This window comes from Triticum dicoccoides, chromosome 3B, assembly GCF_002162155.2.
Source record: "Triticum dicoccoides isolate Atlit2015 ecotype Zavitan chromosome 3B, WEW_v2.0, whole genome shotgun sequence".
NCBI classification, from domain to species: Eukaryota; Viridiplantae; Streptophyta; class Magnoliopsida; order Poales; family Poaceae; genus Triticum; species Triticum dicoccoides.
Genome location: NC_041385.1, coordinates 89778423 through 89794253, shown reverse-complemented (window position 1 = coordinate 89794253; position 15831 = coordinate 89778423). Strand labels below are relative to the sequence as shown.

The 15831-nt window shown below is 48.7% G+C and overlaps 1 protein-coding gene across 1 annotated transcript; it reads right to left on the bottom strand.

The window, feature by feature from the left end:
• Positions 1-2813: 2813 nt before the first annotated feature.
• LOC119280888 (premnaspirodiene oxygenase-like) lies at positions 2814-4452 on the bottom strand. Its single transcript, XM_037561584.1, has 2 exons — positions 3520-4452; positions 2814-3434 (listed from the first exon to the last, which is right to left on the bottom strand). The coding sequence occupies exons 1-2, from the start codon at positions 4450-4452 to the stop codon at positions 2814-2816; spliced, it is 1554 nt and encodes a 517-aa protein (XP_037417481.1).
• Between the last annotated feature and the right edge of the window lie 11379 nt (positions 4453-15831).

Genomic DNA, 15831 nt, shown 5'->3' with positions numbered 1-15831 from the left:
AACCGGGACTAAAAGGTCCAGACGAACCGGGACAAATGGCCCACGTGGCCCCTGAGCGCACGAACCGGGACTAATGCGCCCATTAGTCCCGGTTCTGGACTGAACCGGGACTAATGGGCTAACCCGGGGTGGACCAAAGCCCTCTTTTCTACTAGTGGGCAACTGTCGCCGTCTTCCACCTATTCATCTTCAGAATAGGGTCGACATCACCATGACGCCAGACAACGCCGTCCTCCCGCGCGAGTCCGTCAACCCGCATCGGACGCCAAGACACCACTGTGCCATGCCGTTGAGATCCGTCGTCATCGATGCAGAAGATGAAACCCCACTCCGCCTCTGGGCCCTTCCAGTCAGTACCTGGCCCAAACGATGCCCCCAAGAGGGAGAACGGCATCGAATTTGCCATCAGCGTCCGATCCGGGGAGACCCAGATCTAGGGTTTCCCCGGAGCAGCCTGAGGGAGATGATGTTGCCTGCAACGACGATGCCTCAACCAGGACATGACGTCAATGACGTCGCCATCGTCCGTCAAGACCGAAGTCAACGTGATTTTCCCCGGTAGTCGCGCCATCCCGACCCAGTAGTTGACTGGAACCGCGCGTTGCCTCGCCAAGTAGACGCACGCAGCCGCTGGAACACCGAGGACCACCACTGCAGCCCCAATCCACCATCGTTGTCTGTCACTGCTACCCCGAAGACAACACTAGCAGGCCGCCGTCGCCGTCCAAAGCCCACGCTGCCTGGTGCTTGGGACCACGGATCTGGGCCAGATCACCGCCGCTGCCAAGACCCAGCACACCCCACCATCGGAGTCCACATCCGCGTCAGCCGCCTCCCAACATAGCTGCTAGGAAGCTGGATCGCCGCTGCGGGAACCTCCGCATCGCGACGCCCTTGCCCGTCAAATCCGGCCCACATCGGATCCACGTGCTAGGGGGCGGAAGAGCCTTGCCGCCACCGGTGCTGCCCGGGCTTCGCCCTCCGGCGGCGTCAGGAGAAGGGAAGAGTGGGAGGAGGGGGCGACTCGGGAGGGGCGCTTGATCGAGACTGAAGAAAAATATGAAGGTGGATCACAAGAAGGTCGTTTCCAAAAATATATAGCGGTTTGGAGGTGAATGAAGCAAAGGTTGTGCTCTAATATGAGGAAAGAGATGGATTGAGTAACATAGCTAGTTACTCATAATATGGGTAACATCACACATATCAAGACAGAATAAGTTTATAACCTAATAAATGAAGTCTTGTATGACACCACATATATGTTACTCCCTAGTATAGAGATAGTAATATAGACTAATAAAATATGCATTTTACTAGTCTAAATTACTCGGATTCAATTTGAAGAGAAGACGGAGATAGTGCGAGTGGAAGGACGAAGGGGAGACGTGTGTGACGTGGAGTTTGTAGACCGTAGTCGTCTCAGTTCTCGGTGTACAACTATCAAATTGCATAGTAAGTGCTTTTTCACTAGTACTATTAACGCAAATTATCATTTGATTAACAATTAGTACTGGAGTAGAAACCATCCATCCTAGTATTGATGGTATAGGAGGAGAGAAAGCATACACGTTGTATTTCTACTCTCATATGTGGTATGTCAGTTATAATGCTGTTGTTGGTTTATATTCTTTCAACGTGTTATGCTGCCGAAATTTCTAGTGAAAATTCACCTGACTTGTCGTAAATTTGGCCTTGTTTGTCCCAAAATCATAACTATGAGGTCTTGCCCGCAAAGGCCTTTTTTGTAACAAAATCATAACTATGGGGTCTTGCCTGCAAAGTTTTAAGGTCTTGATTGCAAATTGTCAGTAAGAGGCCCAAGTGTTCTACAGATGAACCACACTCAGTCGAAGAGGCTAAATGGAGAAAAGCCATGGAAAAAGAGTAGAGGGCTTTGAGGGAAAATGAGAGTTGGCACTTGGTTCCATTTGGTCAAGGTAAAATTTAATAGATTGTAAGTGGGTTTACAAAGTTTAAAAAAAAGGCTGATGGCACTATTGATCGATACAAGGAGTAACAAAAGGTTTTTAACAACGATATTGAGATAGATTTTCATTTTGTGAGAGAACATGTTGCTAATAGGAAATTGGATATCTGGTTCATTCATTCAAATCAGATTGCAGATGGTTTCACAAAGGCATTGCCTACCAAAAGTTTTGAAGAGTTCAAGCCACGTTGAGAATAAGAGGGCATGCTGAAGATATATTCACCCGTAGCTTATCTCTAGGCGTCATATATCTTTCTATTATCATTGTAATCTTGTAGGTAGTTTGATAGATCCTATCTCTACCTCCCTTTTTCCCAAATGGTAGTCTAACAGAATTGTGTGCGCATCCACGGGATAAGCCCCGTCGAATCATATATACACGTGGCCCTCCAACAAGGGTAATACGCGAGGAATGCTACACACACGGGCATATAATCACGGACTATTACGGGATGCTTAATTGGGTTACTTTGATTGGATGGAAATCAGGTTGAGGGCCTACCTCCTGAAAATCAAGGGGAGAGATGATTAGTTATAGAAGGAGACCCTGTAAACCCCCCGTAATAGACCATGCATTTAGAATTTTTGGGTAATGCGCTTCCTCGTATGAAAGTTTTAAAAGGTATGGTTTAATCTCAGCTGTCATTGTGTTTAGTGGGTTGTAGCCAAGTAGAAATGAAGAAAATTGTTTTCAAAGCCTACACTCAATCCAAAAGGCTTCAAGAATTTTATTTGAAATGATAAATTTATAACCCACCAGCCAGCGCCACAATATTCACCACAAACACAAGGAATCATTGGTGCTGAGACGGGCGGATACATCTAGCTACTCTGTGGGCAGAGGAACACGAGGGACAGCGAACACCAGTAGCTCGGCCCGCCGGCGCGTGGTGAGGCCGGCTTCCTCAGTCATGTCCAGCTCCTCGGGGACCATCCCGTCCGGCAGCTTCCAGTCGAAATGGAAGAGCAGAGCCGCGAGCGCGAGCTCGAGGTGCACGAGGCCGAACGAGACGCCGGGGCATATCCTCCGGCCGGCGCCGAACGGCAGGAACTCGAAGTCCACCCCCTTGAAGTCCGGCGTGCCGCAGCTCTCGAACCTCTCCGGGACGAACTCCTCGGCGGAGTCCCAGTGGGCCGGGTCCCTGCCCATCGCCCAGGCGTTCACCAGCACCATGGCGCCGTGTGGGACGTCGAAGCCGAGCACCTGCTGCCGCGGGCCGCACTCCCGGATCAGCATCACCGGCGGGTGCAGCCTGAGCGTCTCCTTGATGACTAGCCGCAGGTAGTGCAAGTCCGTCAGGCCATCCTCTGTCACCGTGCGGTGGCCGTCGAGCTGCCGCCGAACCTCGTCCTGCGCCCTCCGCATGGCCGCCGGCTTCCGCAGCAGCTCCGCCATTGCCCACACCAGCGTCGTCGACGTGGTCTCGCTGCTCGCACTAATCATGTCCTGCAAGCAAACATGTAGAGTAGGTAACGATTGATGCCTGGAGTGTTTGGTGATGGTAAACAGGAAGAATGAGAAGAGAGCTTACTATGATGACCAATTTGATGTTGTCCGTGGTGAGGGGATACTGGGAATCCATGTCATCCTGGAGCCTCAAGAGCACGTCAAGCAAGTCCTCCGTGTGTTCCTCTCCGCCGTCGGCGCGAGCGGCTGATCTCTTGGCCCGATGCTGCTGGATGACGGAGTCCATGAAGGCGGCCATGCGTTTGTTGCGGTGCTCGATTCTGGCGGGCACGCGGCTGAGGAGCATGGCGAGCCGTGACGACGGGAAAAGGTCCGGCAGGGTCATCCCCGGCACGATCTTGAACCCCTCCCGCAGCAGCGTGAACAGAGTGTCACGGTCGTCGCTCCTCAAGCGGCCGATCATGGCTTGCACCGAGGAGTCCGCGACGAACGACGCCAGCCCCCGGGTCAAGTTCACCGCCGCCGCCGCCGACGCCGACGACGCGACGGAGCGGAGGAGGCGTCCCAGCACCTCCGCTCTGACACGGCGGAAGGAGTGGACGCGGCGGTTGCTGAGGAGCTCGAGGGTGCAGATCTTGCGGAGCTGCCGCCAGCCGTCGCCGTAGGGCGCGAAGACGAGGCCCTCGGAGCCACGCAGGAAGAGCTGCATGGTCGGGCTGAGGGGCCGCGACGCGAAGGCCACGTCATGGGTCTTCATGATCTCCCGCGCCGCGTCCGGGGAGGAGGCCACCAGCACGGGGAGCTGGCAGAACCGGAGCAGCATGAGCGGGCCGTGGCACCGAGCTAGGTCGCGCATGGCGTGGTGCGGCGGGACCGACGAGCCGGCGAGGTGGTGCAGGTGGCCGATCACCGGCAGCGCCCATGGTCCCGGAGGAAACCGTTGTCGGCCGGCCGACCTCCTGCGGCTGCGGAACAACCCCACCAGGTAGAGCGCAGGTACTACGACCAGAAGGAGAGGCAGGAGGAGCGAGTAGTATGCTGGGCTCTCGGCAGCCATGGCCATTAACTTTGAGTTCGATCGGCGTAAGAGTACGTCGTGCGCTGATGCTGTTCCATGAGGAGGTTTGGATACTTATAGCGGCTTTGCGTAGAGTGTGGTCATCTTGGCTGCACCGGAGCGGTTTGTTTGCATTCAGTGGCACCATCCAGGCCCGGATTAAACTTGGCGAATGCGATATCTACTTTTTTTAGAAAAGGAATGCGATATCTACTAGACAAGTCAAAAATCGCCTGCCGTCACCTGCTACGACATCGGCCTCAACTGCATGCACAGTTTGAAGTGACAGTTCATAACCATCTACTTGGACCCCGCTCCTTCTAAGAGCATCTCCAACAGCCGCCCAATGCGCGGCGCGCTAAAAATCAGTTTGCAGCACGCCATTCGCCTGTTTTAGTGCGGCGGTCAGCGCTGGCTTCAGCGGCGGCTGTAAAATGCAGCACGCATAGCTCCAGCAGGCACGCTAAAATGCAGCGCACGAGCAATCGGCGCTTGCCATATGTTGCATTTTGAATACATTTTGGACACAAAATGAATTTCAAACGTCAAAACAAAGACATGCATAATTTAAATCACAGCCACCCATGCTGTCAATGCCACCGCCACCCATGCCACCAATGCCACCGCCACCCATGCCGCGAATCATGGCTCTTTTTTCGATCAAGACTTTCTTCACGGGTAAGATTGACATACTCCTTTTGCGCCTCATTGAGGGTAGATGTGTCCAAGAAGAACAAGCACTTCTCACATTCCAACAACCTAGATCGCTCCTCCATGCCCACCTTCCTCTCCTTCAATGTCACCTTCCTCTCCTTGGCCGCCACCCTCCTCTCCTCGGCCGCCAACCTCCTCTCCTCGGCCGCAACATCTTGGTTCCTTGCCATCTTCCTCACCTCGTTCGCTTCTTTTCTTGCCTTCACAATAGCTTCCATAGCATTTTTGAGCTCATCATCCCCTTTCCTCTTCTTCTTCTTTTTTGCGTCTTTCTTGCACCCATCCGGTCATTTTGGCTTCTCTTGCCGTCATCACTTGATGCCTCTTCCTCATCATCATCCAACTCAATTATTCGCTTGCGTTTGTTGCTCTCATCAACATCATCGATGCCGTCATGTTTCTTCCATTTCTCATCATCCTTCAATTCCTCATAGCAATGAGGCAAGGTAAATGGTCTCCCTTTCTTGGTCTTCTTCTCCTCTCCTTTGAACAAGTTTTGTGCAATATTGAACTACAAAAAAACAAAACAAGTTAGCACTACAAACCAAGAACAAGCATGATGAACATGGATGAAATGACACTTACCCTATCTATATCATTAGTGCCACTTGGGTTCAACTTGTCAACCGCCTTTTGTGCGGCCGCCCACTTTTGACAATCTTGGTTGATTGTCGACCACCAGGAGCGAAGAGATCATGCCGAGCGGTCAATTCCGCTCTTGTTGTGTAGATCAAAGTGCTCCTTCATCCGGTTCCAATATGCATCTCTACTTTTATCACCTGCAACGGATAGATCCCTCGACACTTCCAACCAAGTATTGCATAGCAATATGTCTCCATCGTTGGTGTAGTTGCCTCCTCTTCCTTTTGGTGCGTCGACAATGCCCTCACCATCCACATCCACCTCGAACTCATGGTCATCGAAATGCATGTCATTGGTTTGAGACCAATAAGAATTGTTGGAGCCAACACCCATAGTTGACATATATGCCTCATCGTTGACACTACAAAGGATATACAACGAAGCAAATGAGCTATCTATATGTATGCATTCAAAAATAATAACAACAAAAAGTTGACAATTTTTTTACCATTGGGGCATTTCCTCAAACACCTTGTGCGCATCGGCTGCCGGCTCAACAAGTGAGCTCGCCGGCGCTCCGGTAGCCGCCGCGGTCGTCGCATGCCCTGAAAGTTTCTTCCTCGATGGCTTGGAGGAACCAGAGCAATCCGCCGCCTTGTTCTTCTTTGGGGAAACCATGCCCTTCTTCGGCCGCGCTGCATTTCGGAGCTTCGAGAGGGGGGCACGTGGCTTCACGGTGGGCGCCGGCACGAGGCCACCCGCCGCCGAGGTCATCCGTGGCGGCATGAAAAGGCCACGCGCGATGTCGGTGCTTGGAGGAGCGCTGGCGGAGGCGAAGCCAAAGCTCCCCGCGCTAGGGTTTGTTGTGTTGGCGGTGATGGCGGCCGCGGAGGGGTCGAGGGTGTAGGAAGAGGTGAGGGGGTGCCGACGCGGGCGTCCATCGGGTCAGTTCACCGGCGGCGGCGCGAGGTGGGGCAAAGGTGGCACGGTGGAGAGAGTGCAGCGCGCGAAAGCGGGCGCACCAAATACGCAGCGCGCAATGGCGATTCGGACAGCGCGTTATACTCTATATGCCGCACGCGCGTTTATCACGTGTCCGCTGGAGCCCATTTTTTGATTGCGCGCGCTAAAAAGGTCAATTTGCGGTGCGACACTGTTTTAGCGCGGCTGTTGGAGTTGCTCTAAGAGTCGGGCTAGTGAATGCCTCAAATGCCTGCTTTTCGCGGGCAATGATAGGTCATGTCTCAAATAATTCATTCTACTATCAAATATCTTAAATTAAAAACCTTAAATCCATACTATTATATGGTAAACCTAATCTTAAGCGAAGCTCGTCCGGCTTCATCATTTCCATGTCCGGTGGACGGCTGCGCTCCTAGAGTGTTGGTTCGGTTGTCGGCGAGTAGAATAGGACATCACTACCGGAACAGGGCTCTATCCCGACGGCCAAACCTATGCCGATGGCCCCCATCGGCCTATTTCGACCTATGCCGACAACCAAGGTCAGGCCGTCGGCGTACCCAGGCCGTCGGGCTATTCTCAGTTATCGTTGGCACAGAAAATCAGTCGGCATATCTCTAAGTACGCCTACGGCTTCCGTCGGCATATCCGGGCCGTCGGCATAGATGTGAGCCAGACGACCCGGCCCGCGACGGGCGGCTAATGACATCAGCTCTATGCTGACGGCAAAGACGACGTCCGTCGGCATACCTCTACTACACGTCATCGATCCGAGGCGCGCCTCTCAGCTACCCTGGCCGCAGCTATGCCGACGGCTGTGCCGTCGACATAGTTATGTACTCCCTCTGGCCCATAATATAAGAACGTTTTCCAAACTATGTTTGCTTGAAAAACGTTCTTATATTATGGGACGGAGGGAGCATATTTTTTCCCTGGGTTTTTGTGTTTATTTCTTAAAGTTTTTTATGTATTATTATTTGATTAACTTAAATGTAGCATATATAAATAGAAACATACATGCATTATTTATTGATTTGGGGAAATTGTTTACAAAGATTATGAATATATATGTAGTTTGTATTTTTATCGAGTACGTTAATAATGTGACCTCATGTTCTTTTGAATATATAGGTCCTTATACTTTATTAGAATAAAAAACAGTTATGCCGAAAGAAGTGTTGAGGCGGTTGCAAACGCCTGGCACGCATCTCCGGTGTGTGAACCCCCTCACGTCCGGGGTGTGCCCCCCTCACGGACGGCGCCGCCGCTAGTACCTAGAGGGGGGGAAGCCGCGTCGGGTCTATACGGAGGGGACGTTTTCCCCAAGTGTTTCTATCAGCTGACCTACCACAACCGATTGGAGAGGTCCACTAGTCAAACCCGTCTGGAGAAAGTCAAAGGGTTAGATTCGTGGTCAACCGCTCCAGCGTTAGGCTGGACGGGGCCCCTGAGGTAGCAATGCCACCGGAGCGTCGCACCGGGCCCTCATACATGTCGTAAGGTGTGGTGACATGTCCGAGGAGGCAGCACGCGTCTCCTGGGTGTGGCCCCCCTCACGGACGGCGCTGCTGCCGGCACCTCACTACTAGGGAAAACCTTATACATGTAATCTTACCAGCAGCGTGCTTCAAAATAAGGTGCTACTGCTATTTAGCAGTAGCGCATGCCGACAGAACGCATTGTTGAAATAAAAATAGCAATAGCGTGTCCATAGTAAGCCGTGCTACTACTATAGTTTCCACGACCTCGCCCCCAACCTAGTTGTAGCAGTTGCGCGGTTTATCCTAAACCATCGCTACTGTTATTGATCATAGTAGAAGCGTTTATCCTAAACCATCGCTACTGCTACGGGCACCTTATCCACACCCTCCTGCGCGCGTCCTCACTCTCCCCCTCACACTCTCACTCGCTCACTCTCCGCCGCGTGCTGTCGCCGCCGTCGTCCACCGTCGCTACCGTCGCCCGTCATCGCCCCCAAGGTATATACCTCCCTCCCTTCCTCCTCTCGACGCCTTCCTCTCTCCTCCCTCCGGCAGCCCTCCTCTCTCCTCCCTCCTCCCACTGGCAGCCCTCCTCCCTCCTCCCACAACCCTCCTCTCTCCTCCCTCCCCCAACTGCCAAAAGCCATCACTCCTCCATCCTCCTCCTCCTCCCACCTCTATTTGTGTAAAAATTTAGGTATATAACTTTTTTGTAAAATAATTTAGTAATAGAAAATTTTAGGTACAGAATTGTATTATGATATATGAGATTTTTTAGTCAATGTAGGTTTTTTGAATAGAATTGAAAAAATAAGTAAATATAGGTCTTTTGAATAGAATAGGAATTTTTCTAAGTTATGTGAAATTAGGGGATTTTTCTATGATTCAAGAAATAGACAGTAGTTAAAAAAACCAGGGCATTTTTCTAGGGTTTATGGTGATATATAGATAGATGGGTGGATGGACAGATGTTAGGGCTAGAACTAGGGTACTTTTAGCAAATGTATAGGTCTTTTCAATTTGTAGGGTTAAAACACGGTATTTTTAGTAAATGGTAGGGCTAGGACTACGATGTTTTAGACATAGGGTTTCACTAAAACCTAAGATGATGATAATAATGTTTTGGTTTATATTTTGTTTTTGCAGAATTCAAGGAGCCCCTGCATCATCCCCCCGTCACTGACCCCCTCCGGCCTAGAGGTGAGACCAGCCACCCCATGTTGTTAATTTAATTTAGGTATTTTAGGTGTTTAATCTTAGAAGAATGTAGTATGAACCCTAGTTATGATCGAACCATGTTCAAAATGTAGGTTTTAATTAGGTGTAGTTAATAGAATTTAGGTGTTTTAAGTGTTATTTTGAACATGTCACATTTGTTGTTATTTTTTTAGTTAAAGCAATTATTCCTGCATCGACGTTGACGATGCCTATCTCGCATCCTCTTCGTCGACTCGGCGGAGCAGGCCTGCTTGATCAGAGGGGCCATGTTTGGGACTGGGCTCCATCGTGCTGGTACTTGGATGTGCTACCTTCCGAGGGCGCAGCTTGGTCAGGAGCCATCCCGTCGTTGACCCGAACCTTCTTTGGTGGTGGTCGCGTGGGCCAGTGATGGTGCGGAGGCTTGAGGACCCTGTGGAGGTGATATGTCATTAAGGAGGACGAGCACATCCGTCGCTACATGGTTGTGTTGGAGGGCAAGTTCTCGAATACCTGGTAGGTTCTTAAGGGATCTCACTGGAGCTATGATCCTATGATAGTTCCTTCTCTTTGGGTGTCCACCGCCTGGGCCGATACCCGTCGTTTGCTAGGGTTTTAGCTGTATTAGTGAGGTTATATGTATGATACTATTCGAGATGTATTAGTGATAATATTCGATGATGTATGGACGCAAGAGATGATTTAGTTTTGCTTATTGAATGCATGCTAATTTGAATACTAATTTATTTTATGATTTAGTTTTGCTTATTGAATGCTCAAATTGGAGAACTACTCTTATTTTGAATGCTCAAATTGGAGAGCACTATGCAAGGCGTATGCATTTGATTGGTTGATAGCTTATAGGGTTTCACTAAGTACTAAAATGAGGATAATAATGTTTTTATTTATATTTTGTTTTTGCAGAATTCAAGGAGCCCCTGCATCATCCCCCCGTCACTGACCCCCTCCGGCCTAGAGGTGAGACCAGCCACCCCATGTTGTTAATTTAATTTAGGTATTTTGGGTGTTTAATCTTAGAATAATGTAGTATGAACCCTAGTTATGATCGAACCATGTTCAAAATGTAGGTTTTAATTAGGTGTAGTTAATAGAATTTAGTTGTTTTAAGTGTTATTTTGAACATGTCACATTTGCTGTTATTTTTTTAGTTAAAGAAATTATTCCTGCATCGACGTTGACGATGCCTATCTCGCATCCTCTTCGTCGACTCGGCGGAGGAGGCCTGCTTGATCAGAGGGGCCATGTTTGGGACTGGGCTCCATCGGGCTGGTACTTGGATGTGCTACCTTCTAGGGGCGCAGCTTGGTCAGGAGCCATCCCGTCGTTGACCCGAACCTTCTTTGGTGGTGGTCGCGTGGGCCAGTGATGGTGCGGAGGCTTGAGGACCCTGTGGAGGTGATATGTCATCAAGGAGGATGAGCATGTCCGTCGCTACATGGTTGCGTTGGAGGGAAAGTTCTCCAATACCTGGTAGGTTCTTAAGGGATCTCACTGGAGCTATGATCTTATGATAGTTCCTTCTCTTTGGGTGTCCACCGCCCGGGCCGATACCCGTCGTTTGCTAGGGTTTTAGCTGTATTAGTGAGGTTATATGTATGATACTATTCGAGATGTATTAGTGATAATATTCGATGATGTATGGACGCAAGAGATGATTTAGTTTTGCTTATTGAATGCATGCTAATTTGAATACTAATTTATTTTATGATTTAGTTTTGCTTATTGAATGCTCACATTGGAGAACTACTCTTATTTTGAATGATCAAATTGGAGAGCACTATGCAAGGCGTATGCATTTGATTGGTTGATAGCTTATAGGGTTTCACTAAGTCCTAAAATGAGGATAATAATGTTTTTATTTATATTTTGTTTTCGCAGCCAAATCTCCATGTCATCACCAACGTTGTCGCCGTCACGAACCCCCTCCGACCTCGAGGTGAGACCAGCCAAATCTCCATGTCAATATGAGTCCTATAAGATATTTTGAAATGTTTTTGTTCATATTTTCAACCATTGAAATGCAATGACCATCAAGTTAGAATGAAATGACCATCAAGTTACAATGCAAATAGGATATGTTCTTGCCCAAGTGGCCATGTTTGCAGGTAACACCTCCGAGTGGCCTATGTTTTGCCGGAGTGTTGACTAATTTCCATTCCGACAAATTTCAAGCGCTCGATATGTCCTTTTTTAGCAAAGGTCATGCCGGATTTTTCCGTGAATTTTGGCATGACTTGTTCTAGAATATGTAGGAAATATCGACTGGCCTAGATTTTCTAGAAATATAATTGAACGACATTTCAGGTTGACTTTAAGTCTGTCGAGGCTCCATACATGACAATCAAAAAATGAGTGAGGGAGAAAGTATGCACCATATATGAGAGAGGAAGAATCCCGACTATTGTCGTGGGGGTCATTTCTCCTTCTTCTCCTTGCGCTAGACCTTTGTTATGCACTAGGGGAAGGAGGAGTAACGACCATCACCGGCGGTCGAAAAATCAGTGAGGGAGTGTGTCCACCATATATGAGAGAAGAAGAATGTCGACTGTTGTCGTGGGGGTCGCTTCTCCTTCGTTTCCGTGTGCTAGACATTTTGGTTTAATACACTCGGGGACGAAGGGAGGAGCGACCATCACCAATGGTCAAATATATACACCACGTGAGCTGAGAGCAAAAAAAGAATCGACGGACCGATAGGCAATCCGTGCTGAATAATAATGATCTAATTTCGTTTTTGTAGTACATATATTGAATTTTATAAGTTTAATCTTTGAAGTTGAACATAGGAAATGTCGTCGGACGACGAAAGTCTCGCGGAGTGCTCCTGGTGCGACGACAACCGGGGTTTCTGCGACATGACTCACCTGCCAGAAGGTCAGCGCTTCAGCATTAGGCTCCACACAGTGTTTTTTCGTAATTAAGCTCGACTTCTTCTTCTTCTTCAACATGTAATTTTCGTCTTTTACAATACGACTAGATTATCCCATGCCATGCAAGATGCTATGTCTTGGAGAGGATGGATGTTGAAGATCATGAAAATTGGGAAACAAAGGTAGTTCACCTAAGGACCCATCATGGTTTTGATTTTCCTGTAAATCTATGCAATTCTGCGAGCGTATCCCATTTTGGTTGCCCGAATTGGGAAGCACTTTGCAAGGCATATGATTTCCATGAGGGTATGCTTGTCACCATGGATCTTGGTGATCCTGACATCGAGGAAGACAATATGGACATTTGAGTCCTTGTTGATACGCTTCCAATTCTACCACTATGTGAGTTTCTCAAACATAGTTATAAAGTAATTTATATTGTTTATTTCAAAATAGTTGACAGCTTATTTCCATTGATATCTTCTTTTCATTCTTAAAAAAATGTGTGGAAGATGATAGACAGAACCTACTACACCGATGGCACATAATTAACTTATCAGGAGAAAAATCATCTGATCTCATTTATTAATGATCTTGAGAATTACAATATCTATAGTGAAACTCCTGCACATTATGGTCAACACATGCCACTAGTGCACGTGTTGAACTATAGTAACATCCATGGAGATGGCATGGTGAGATTTTTTACTATTACGACATACGTGCATCTTTTGCATAAATTCTTCTAAAACTAAACTACATTGCTAACTATGAAGTTATTACTATGTTTTTCAACAGAAAATCCCGAAGGATTGTGTGCCTCATTTGATGTGTCTGAAAGGTCGCCTTGATGTTATGAGCTTACGCCAGGTCATCCTACGCATCAAGCTGTTCATACCAAATTTCTAAAACCGATGAAGACATGACAATCAAAGATTGGAAACAATGTATGGTTAGTCGTACGAAGGTACTTGGAAGCAACATTGTGCCATGCGCAAGAATTGGAGACAGGATAATCTCCATTCTCCATAATGGAGAGTCACGCCTATCTTGTTTTATGCTATTTTACCTAAGAGAGTGTAGTGGGTCCTATTAGAGAGGAGCAGGTCTGGTACAATGTGTTATTATGTGGTATGATGTGTTAGAGTTGATGATGATGAGGAGGAGGAGTTGTGATTATGACTAGTGACCAACTTGCTATATGATGTCTCATTGACGAAAATGATGATCACGAGATGTTATATGACAGTGATGTATTATGATGATAAGTTGTTAATGATATGATGATCATTATTTATTATATCATGGGGTGAAAGAACCGCGGATTAGTTTCAAGTGGATGGATCTATCCACTTGAAACTAGTCCACGGTTCTTTCACCCAGCGATGTAATAACTCATTATGATGTAAAAACAATCTCTAAATTGCTAATGTATAAAACTTGTATAAAGGTGTATGAATACAACATGAAATAAAAAAATAGAATACGGAATAATAGTAGTAGCGCGGGCTGCGGGAAGCACTACTAGTAATTACCAGTAGCGCCCTTTCTGGGAAACGCTACTACTAAGTGGATATAGTAGTAGTGTTGATAGACCCATGCTACAGCTAACCTTTAGCTATAGCGCCTTATCAGTAGCACGGCACCCTGCGCTACTAGTAGCCCAAAAACCAACGCTACTGCTAGGCTTTTCCCTAGTAGTGCCTGGAGGGGGGAAACGGCCGCGTCGGTTCAACACGGAGGGGATATTGCTATGGGTTGGCCCAAACGTTGGTCCCAAGTGTTCCTATGGGCTGACCTACCACAACCGAGTGGAGAGGTTCACTGGTCAAAGCCCGTCCGGGGAAAGTCAAAGGGTTAGATCTCGTGGTCAACTGCTGCAGGGTTAGGCGGGACGGGGGCATGGGGGGTAGCAATTTCACCAGAGCGTCACACCGGGTGTTGGAAATATGCCCTAGAGGAAAAAATAAAAGGATTATTATTATATTTCCTTGTTCATGATAATTGTCTTTTATTCATGCTATAATTGTATTATCCGGAAATCGTAATACACATGTGAATACATAGACCACAACATGTCCCTAGTGAGCCTCTAGATGACTAGCTCGTTGATCAACAGATAGTCATGGTTTCCTGACTATGGACATTGGATGTCATTGATAACGGGATCACATCATTAGGAGAATGATGTGATGGACAAGACCCAATCCTAAGCATAGCACAAGATCGTGTAGTTCGTTTGCTAGAGCTTTTCCAATGTCAAGTATCTTTTCCTTAGACCATGAGATTGTGTAACTCCGGATACCGTAGGAGTGCTTTGGGTGTACCAAACGTCACAATGTAACTGGGTGACTATAAAGGTGCACTACAGGTATCTCCGAAAGTGTCTGTTGGGTTGACATGGATCGAGACTGGGATTTGTCACTCCGTATGACGGAGAGGTATCTCTGGGCCCATTCGGTAATGCATCATCATAATGAGCTCAAAGTGACCAAGTGTCTAGTCACGGGATCATGCATTATGGTACGAGTAGAGTTACTTGCCGGTAACGAGATTGAACGAGGTATTGGGATACCGATGATCGAATCTCGGGCAAGTAACGTACCGATTGACAAAGGGAATTGTATACGGGGTTGCTTAAATCCTCAACATTGTGGTTCATCCGATGAGATCATCAAGGAGCATGTGGGAGCCAACATGGGTATCTAGATCCCGCTGTTGGTTATTGACCGGAGAGCCGTCTCGGTTATGTCTACATGTCTCCCGAACCCGTAGGGTCTACACACTTAAGGTTCGGTGACGCTAGGGTTGTAAAGATATTAGTATGCAGCAAACCGAAAGTTGTTCGGAGTCCCGGATGAGATCCCGGACGTCACGAGGAGTTCCGGAATGGTCCGGAGGTAAAGAATTATATATGGGAAGTCGAGTTTCGGCCATCGGGAAAGTTTTGGGGGTTACCGGTATTGTACCGGGACCACCGGAAGGGTCCCGGGGGTCCACCGGGTGGGGCCACCCATCCCGGAGGGCCCCATGGGCTGAAGTGGGAGGGGAACCAGCCCCTACTGGGCTGGTGCGCCCCCCGGACCCCCTTCTGTGCCTAGGGTTGGGAACCCTAGGGGAGGGGGCGCCTCCACTTGCCTTAGGGGGCAAGTCTCCCCCCTTGGCCGCCGCCCCCCTAGGAGATCCCATCTTCTAGGGCCGGCGCACCCCCCGGGGTCCCTATATAAAGAGGGGGGGTGGGAGGGCAGCCGCACCCTAACACCTGGTGCCTCCCTCCCCCCTTTGCTACACCTCTTCCTCCCGTAGTCGCTTGGCGAAGCCCTGCCGGAACCCTGCTGCATCCACCACCACGCCGTCATGCTGCTGGATCTTCATCAACCTCTCCTTCCCCCCTTGCTGGATCAAGAAGGAGGACACGTCACGCTGACCGTACGTGTGTTGAACGCGGAGGTGCCGTCCGTTCGGCGCTAGGATCTCTGGTGATTTGGATCACGACGAGTAGGACTCCCTCAACCCCGTTCTCTTGAACGCTTCCGCTCGTGATCTACAAGGGT

What these genes read in the sequence shown, in the direction of transcription:
- LOC119280888 (XM_037561584.1), bottom strand. Translation starts at nt 4,452, where the DNA reads ATGGCTGCCGAGAGCCCAGCATACTACTCGCTCCTCCTGCCTCTCCTT. An exon ending in ACATCAAATTGGTCATCATA is followed by an intron (nt 3,435 to 3,519) that starts GTAAGCTCTCTT and finishes GTTTGCTTGCAG; the next exon opens with GACATGATTAGTGCGAGCAG.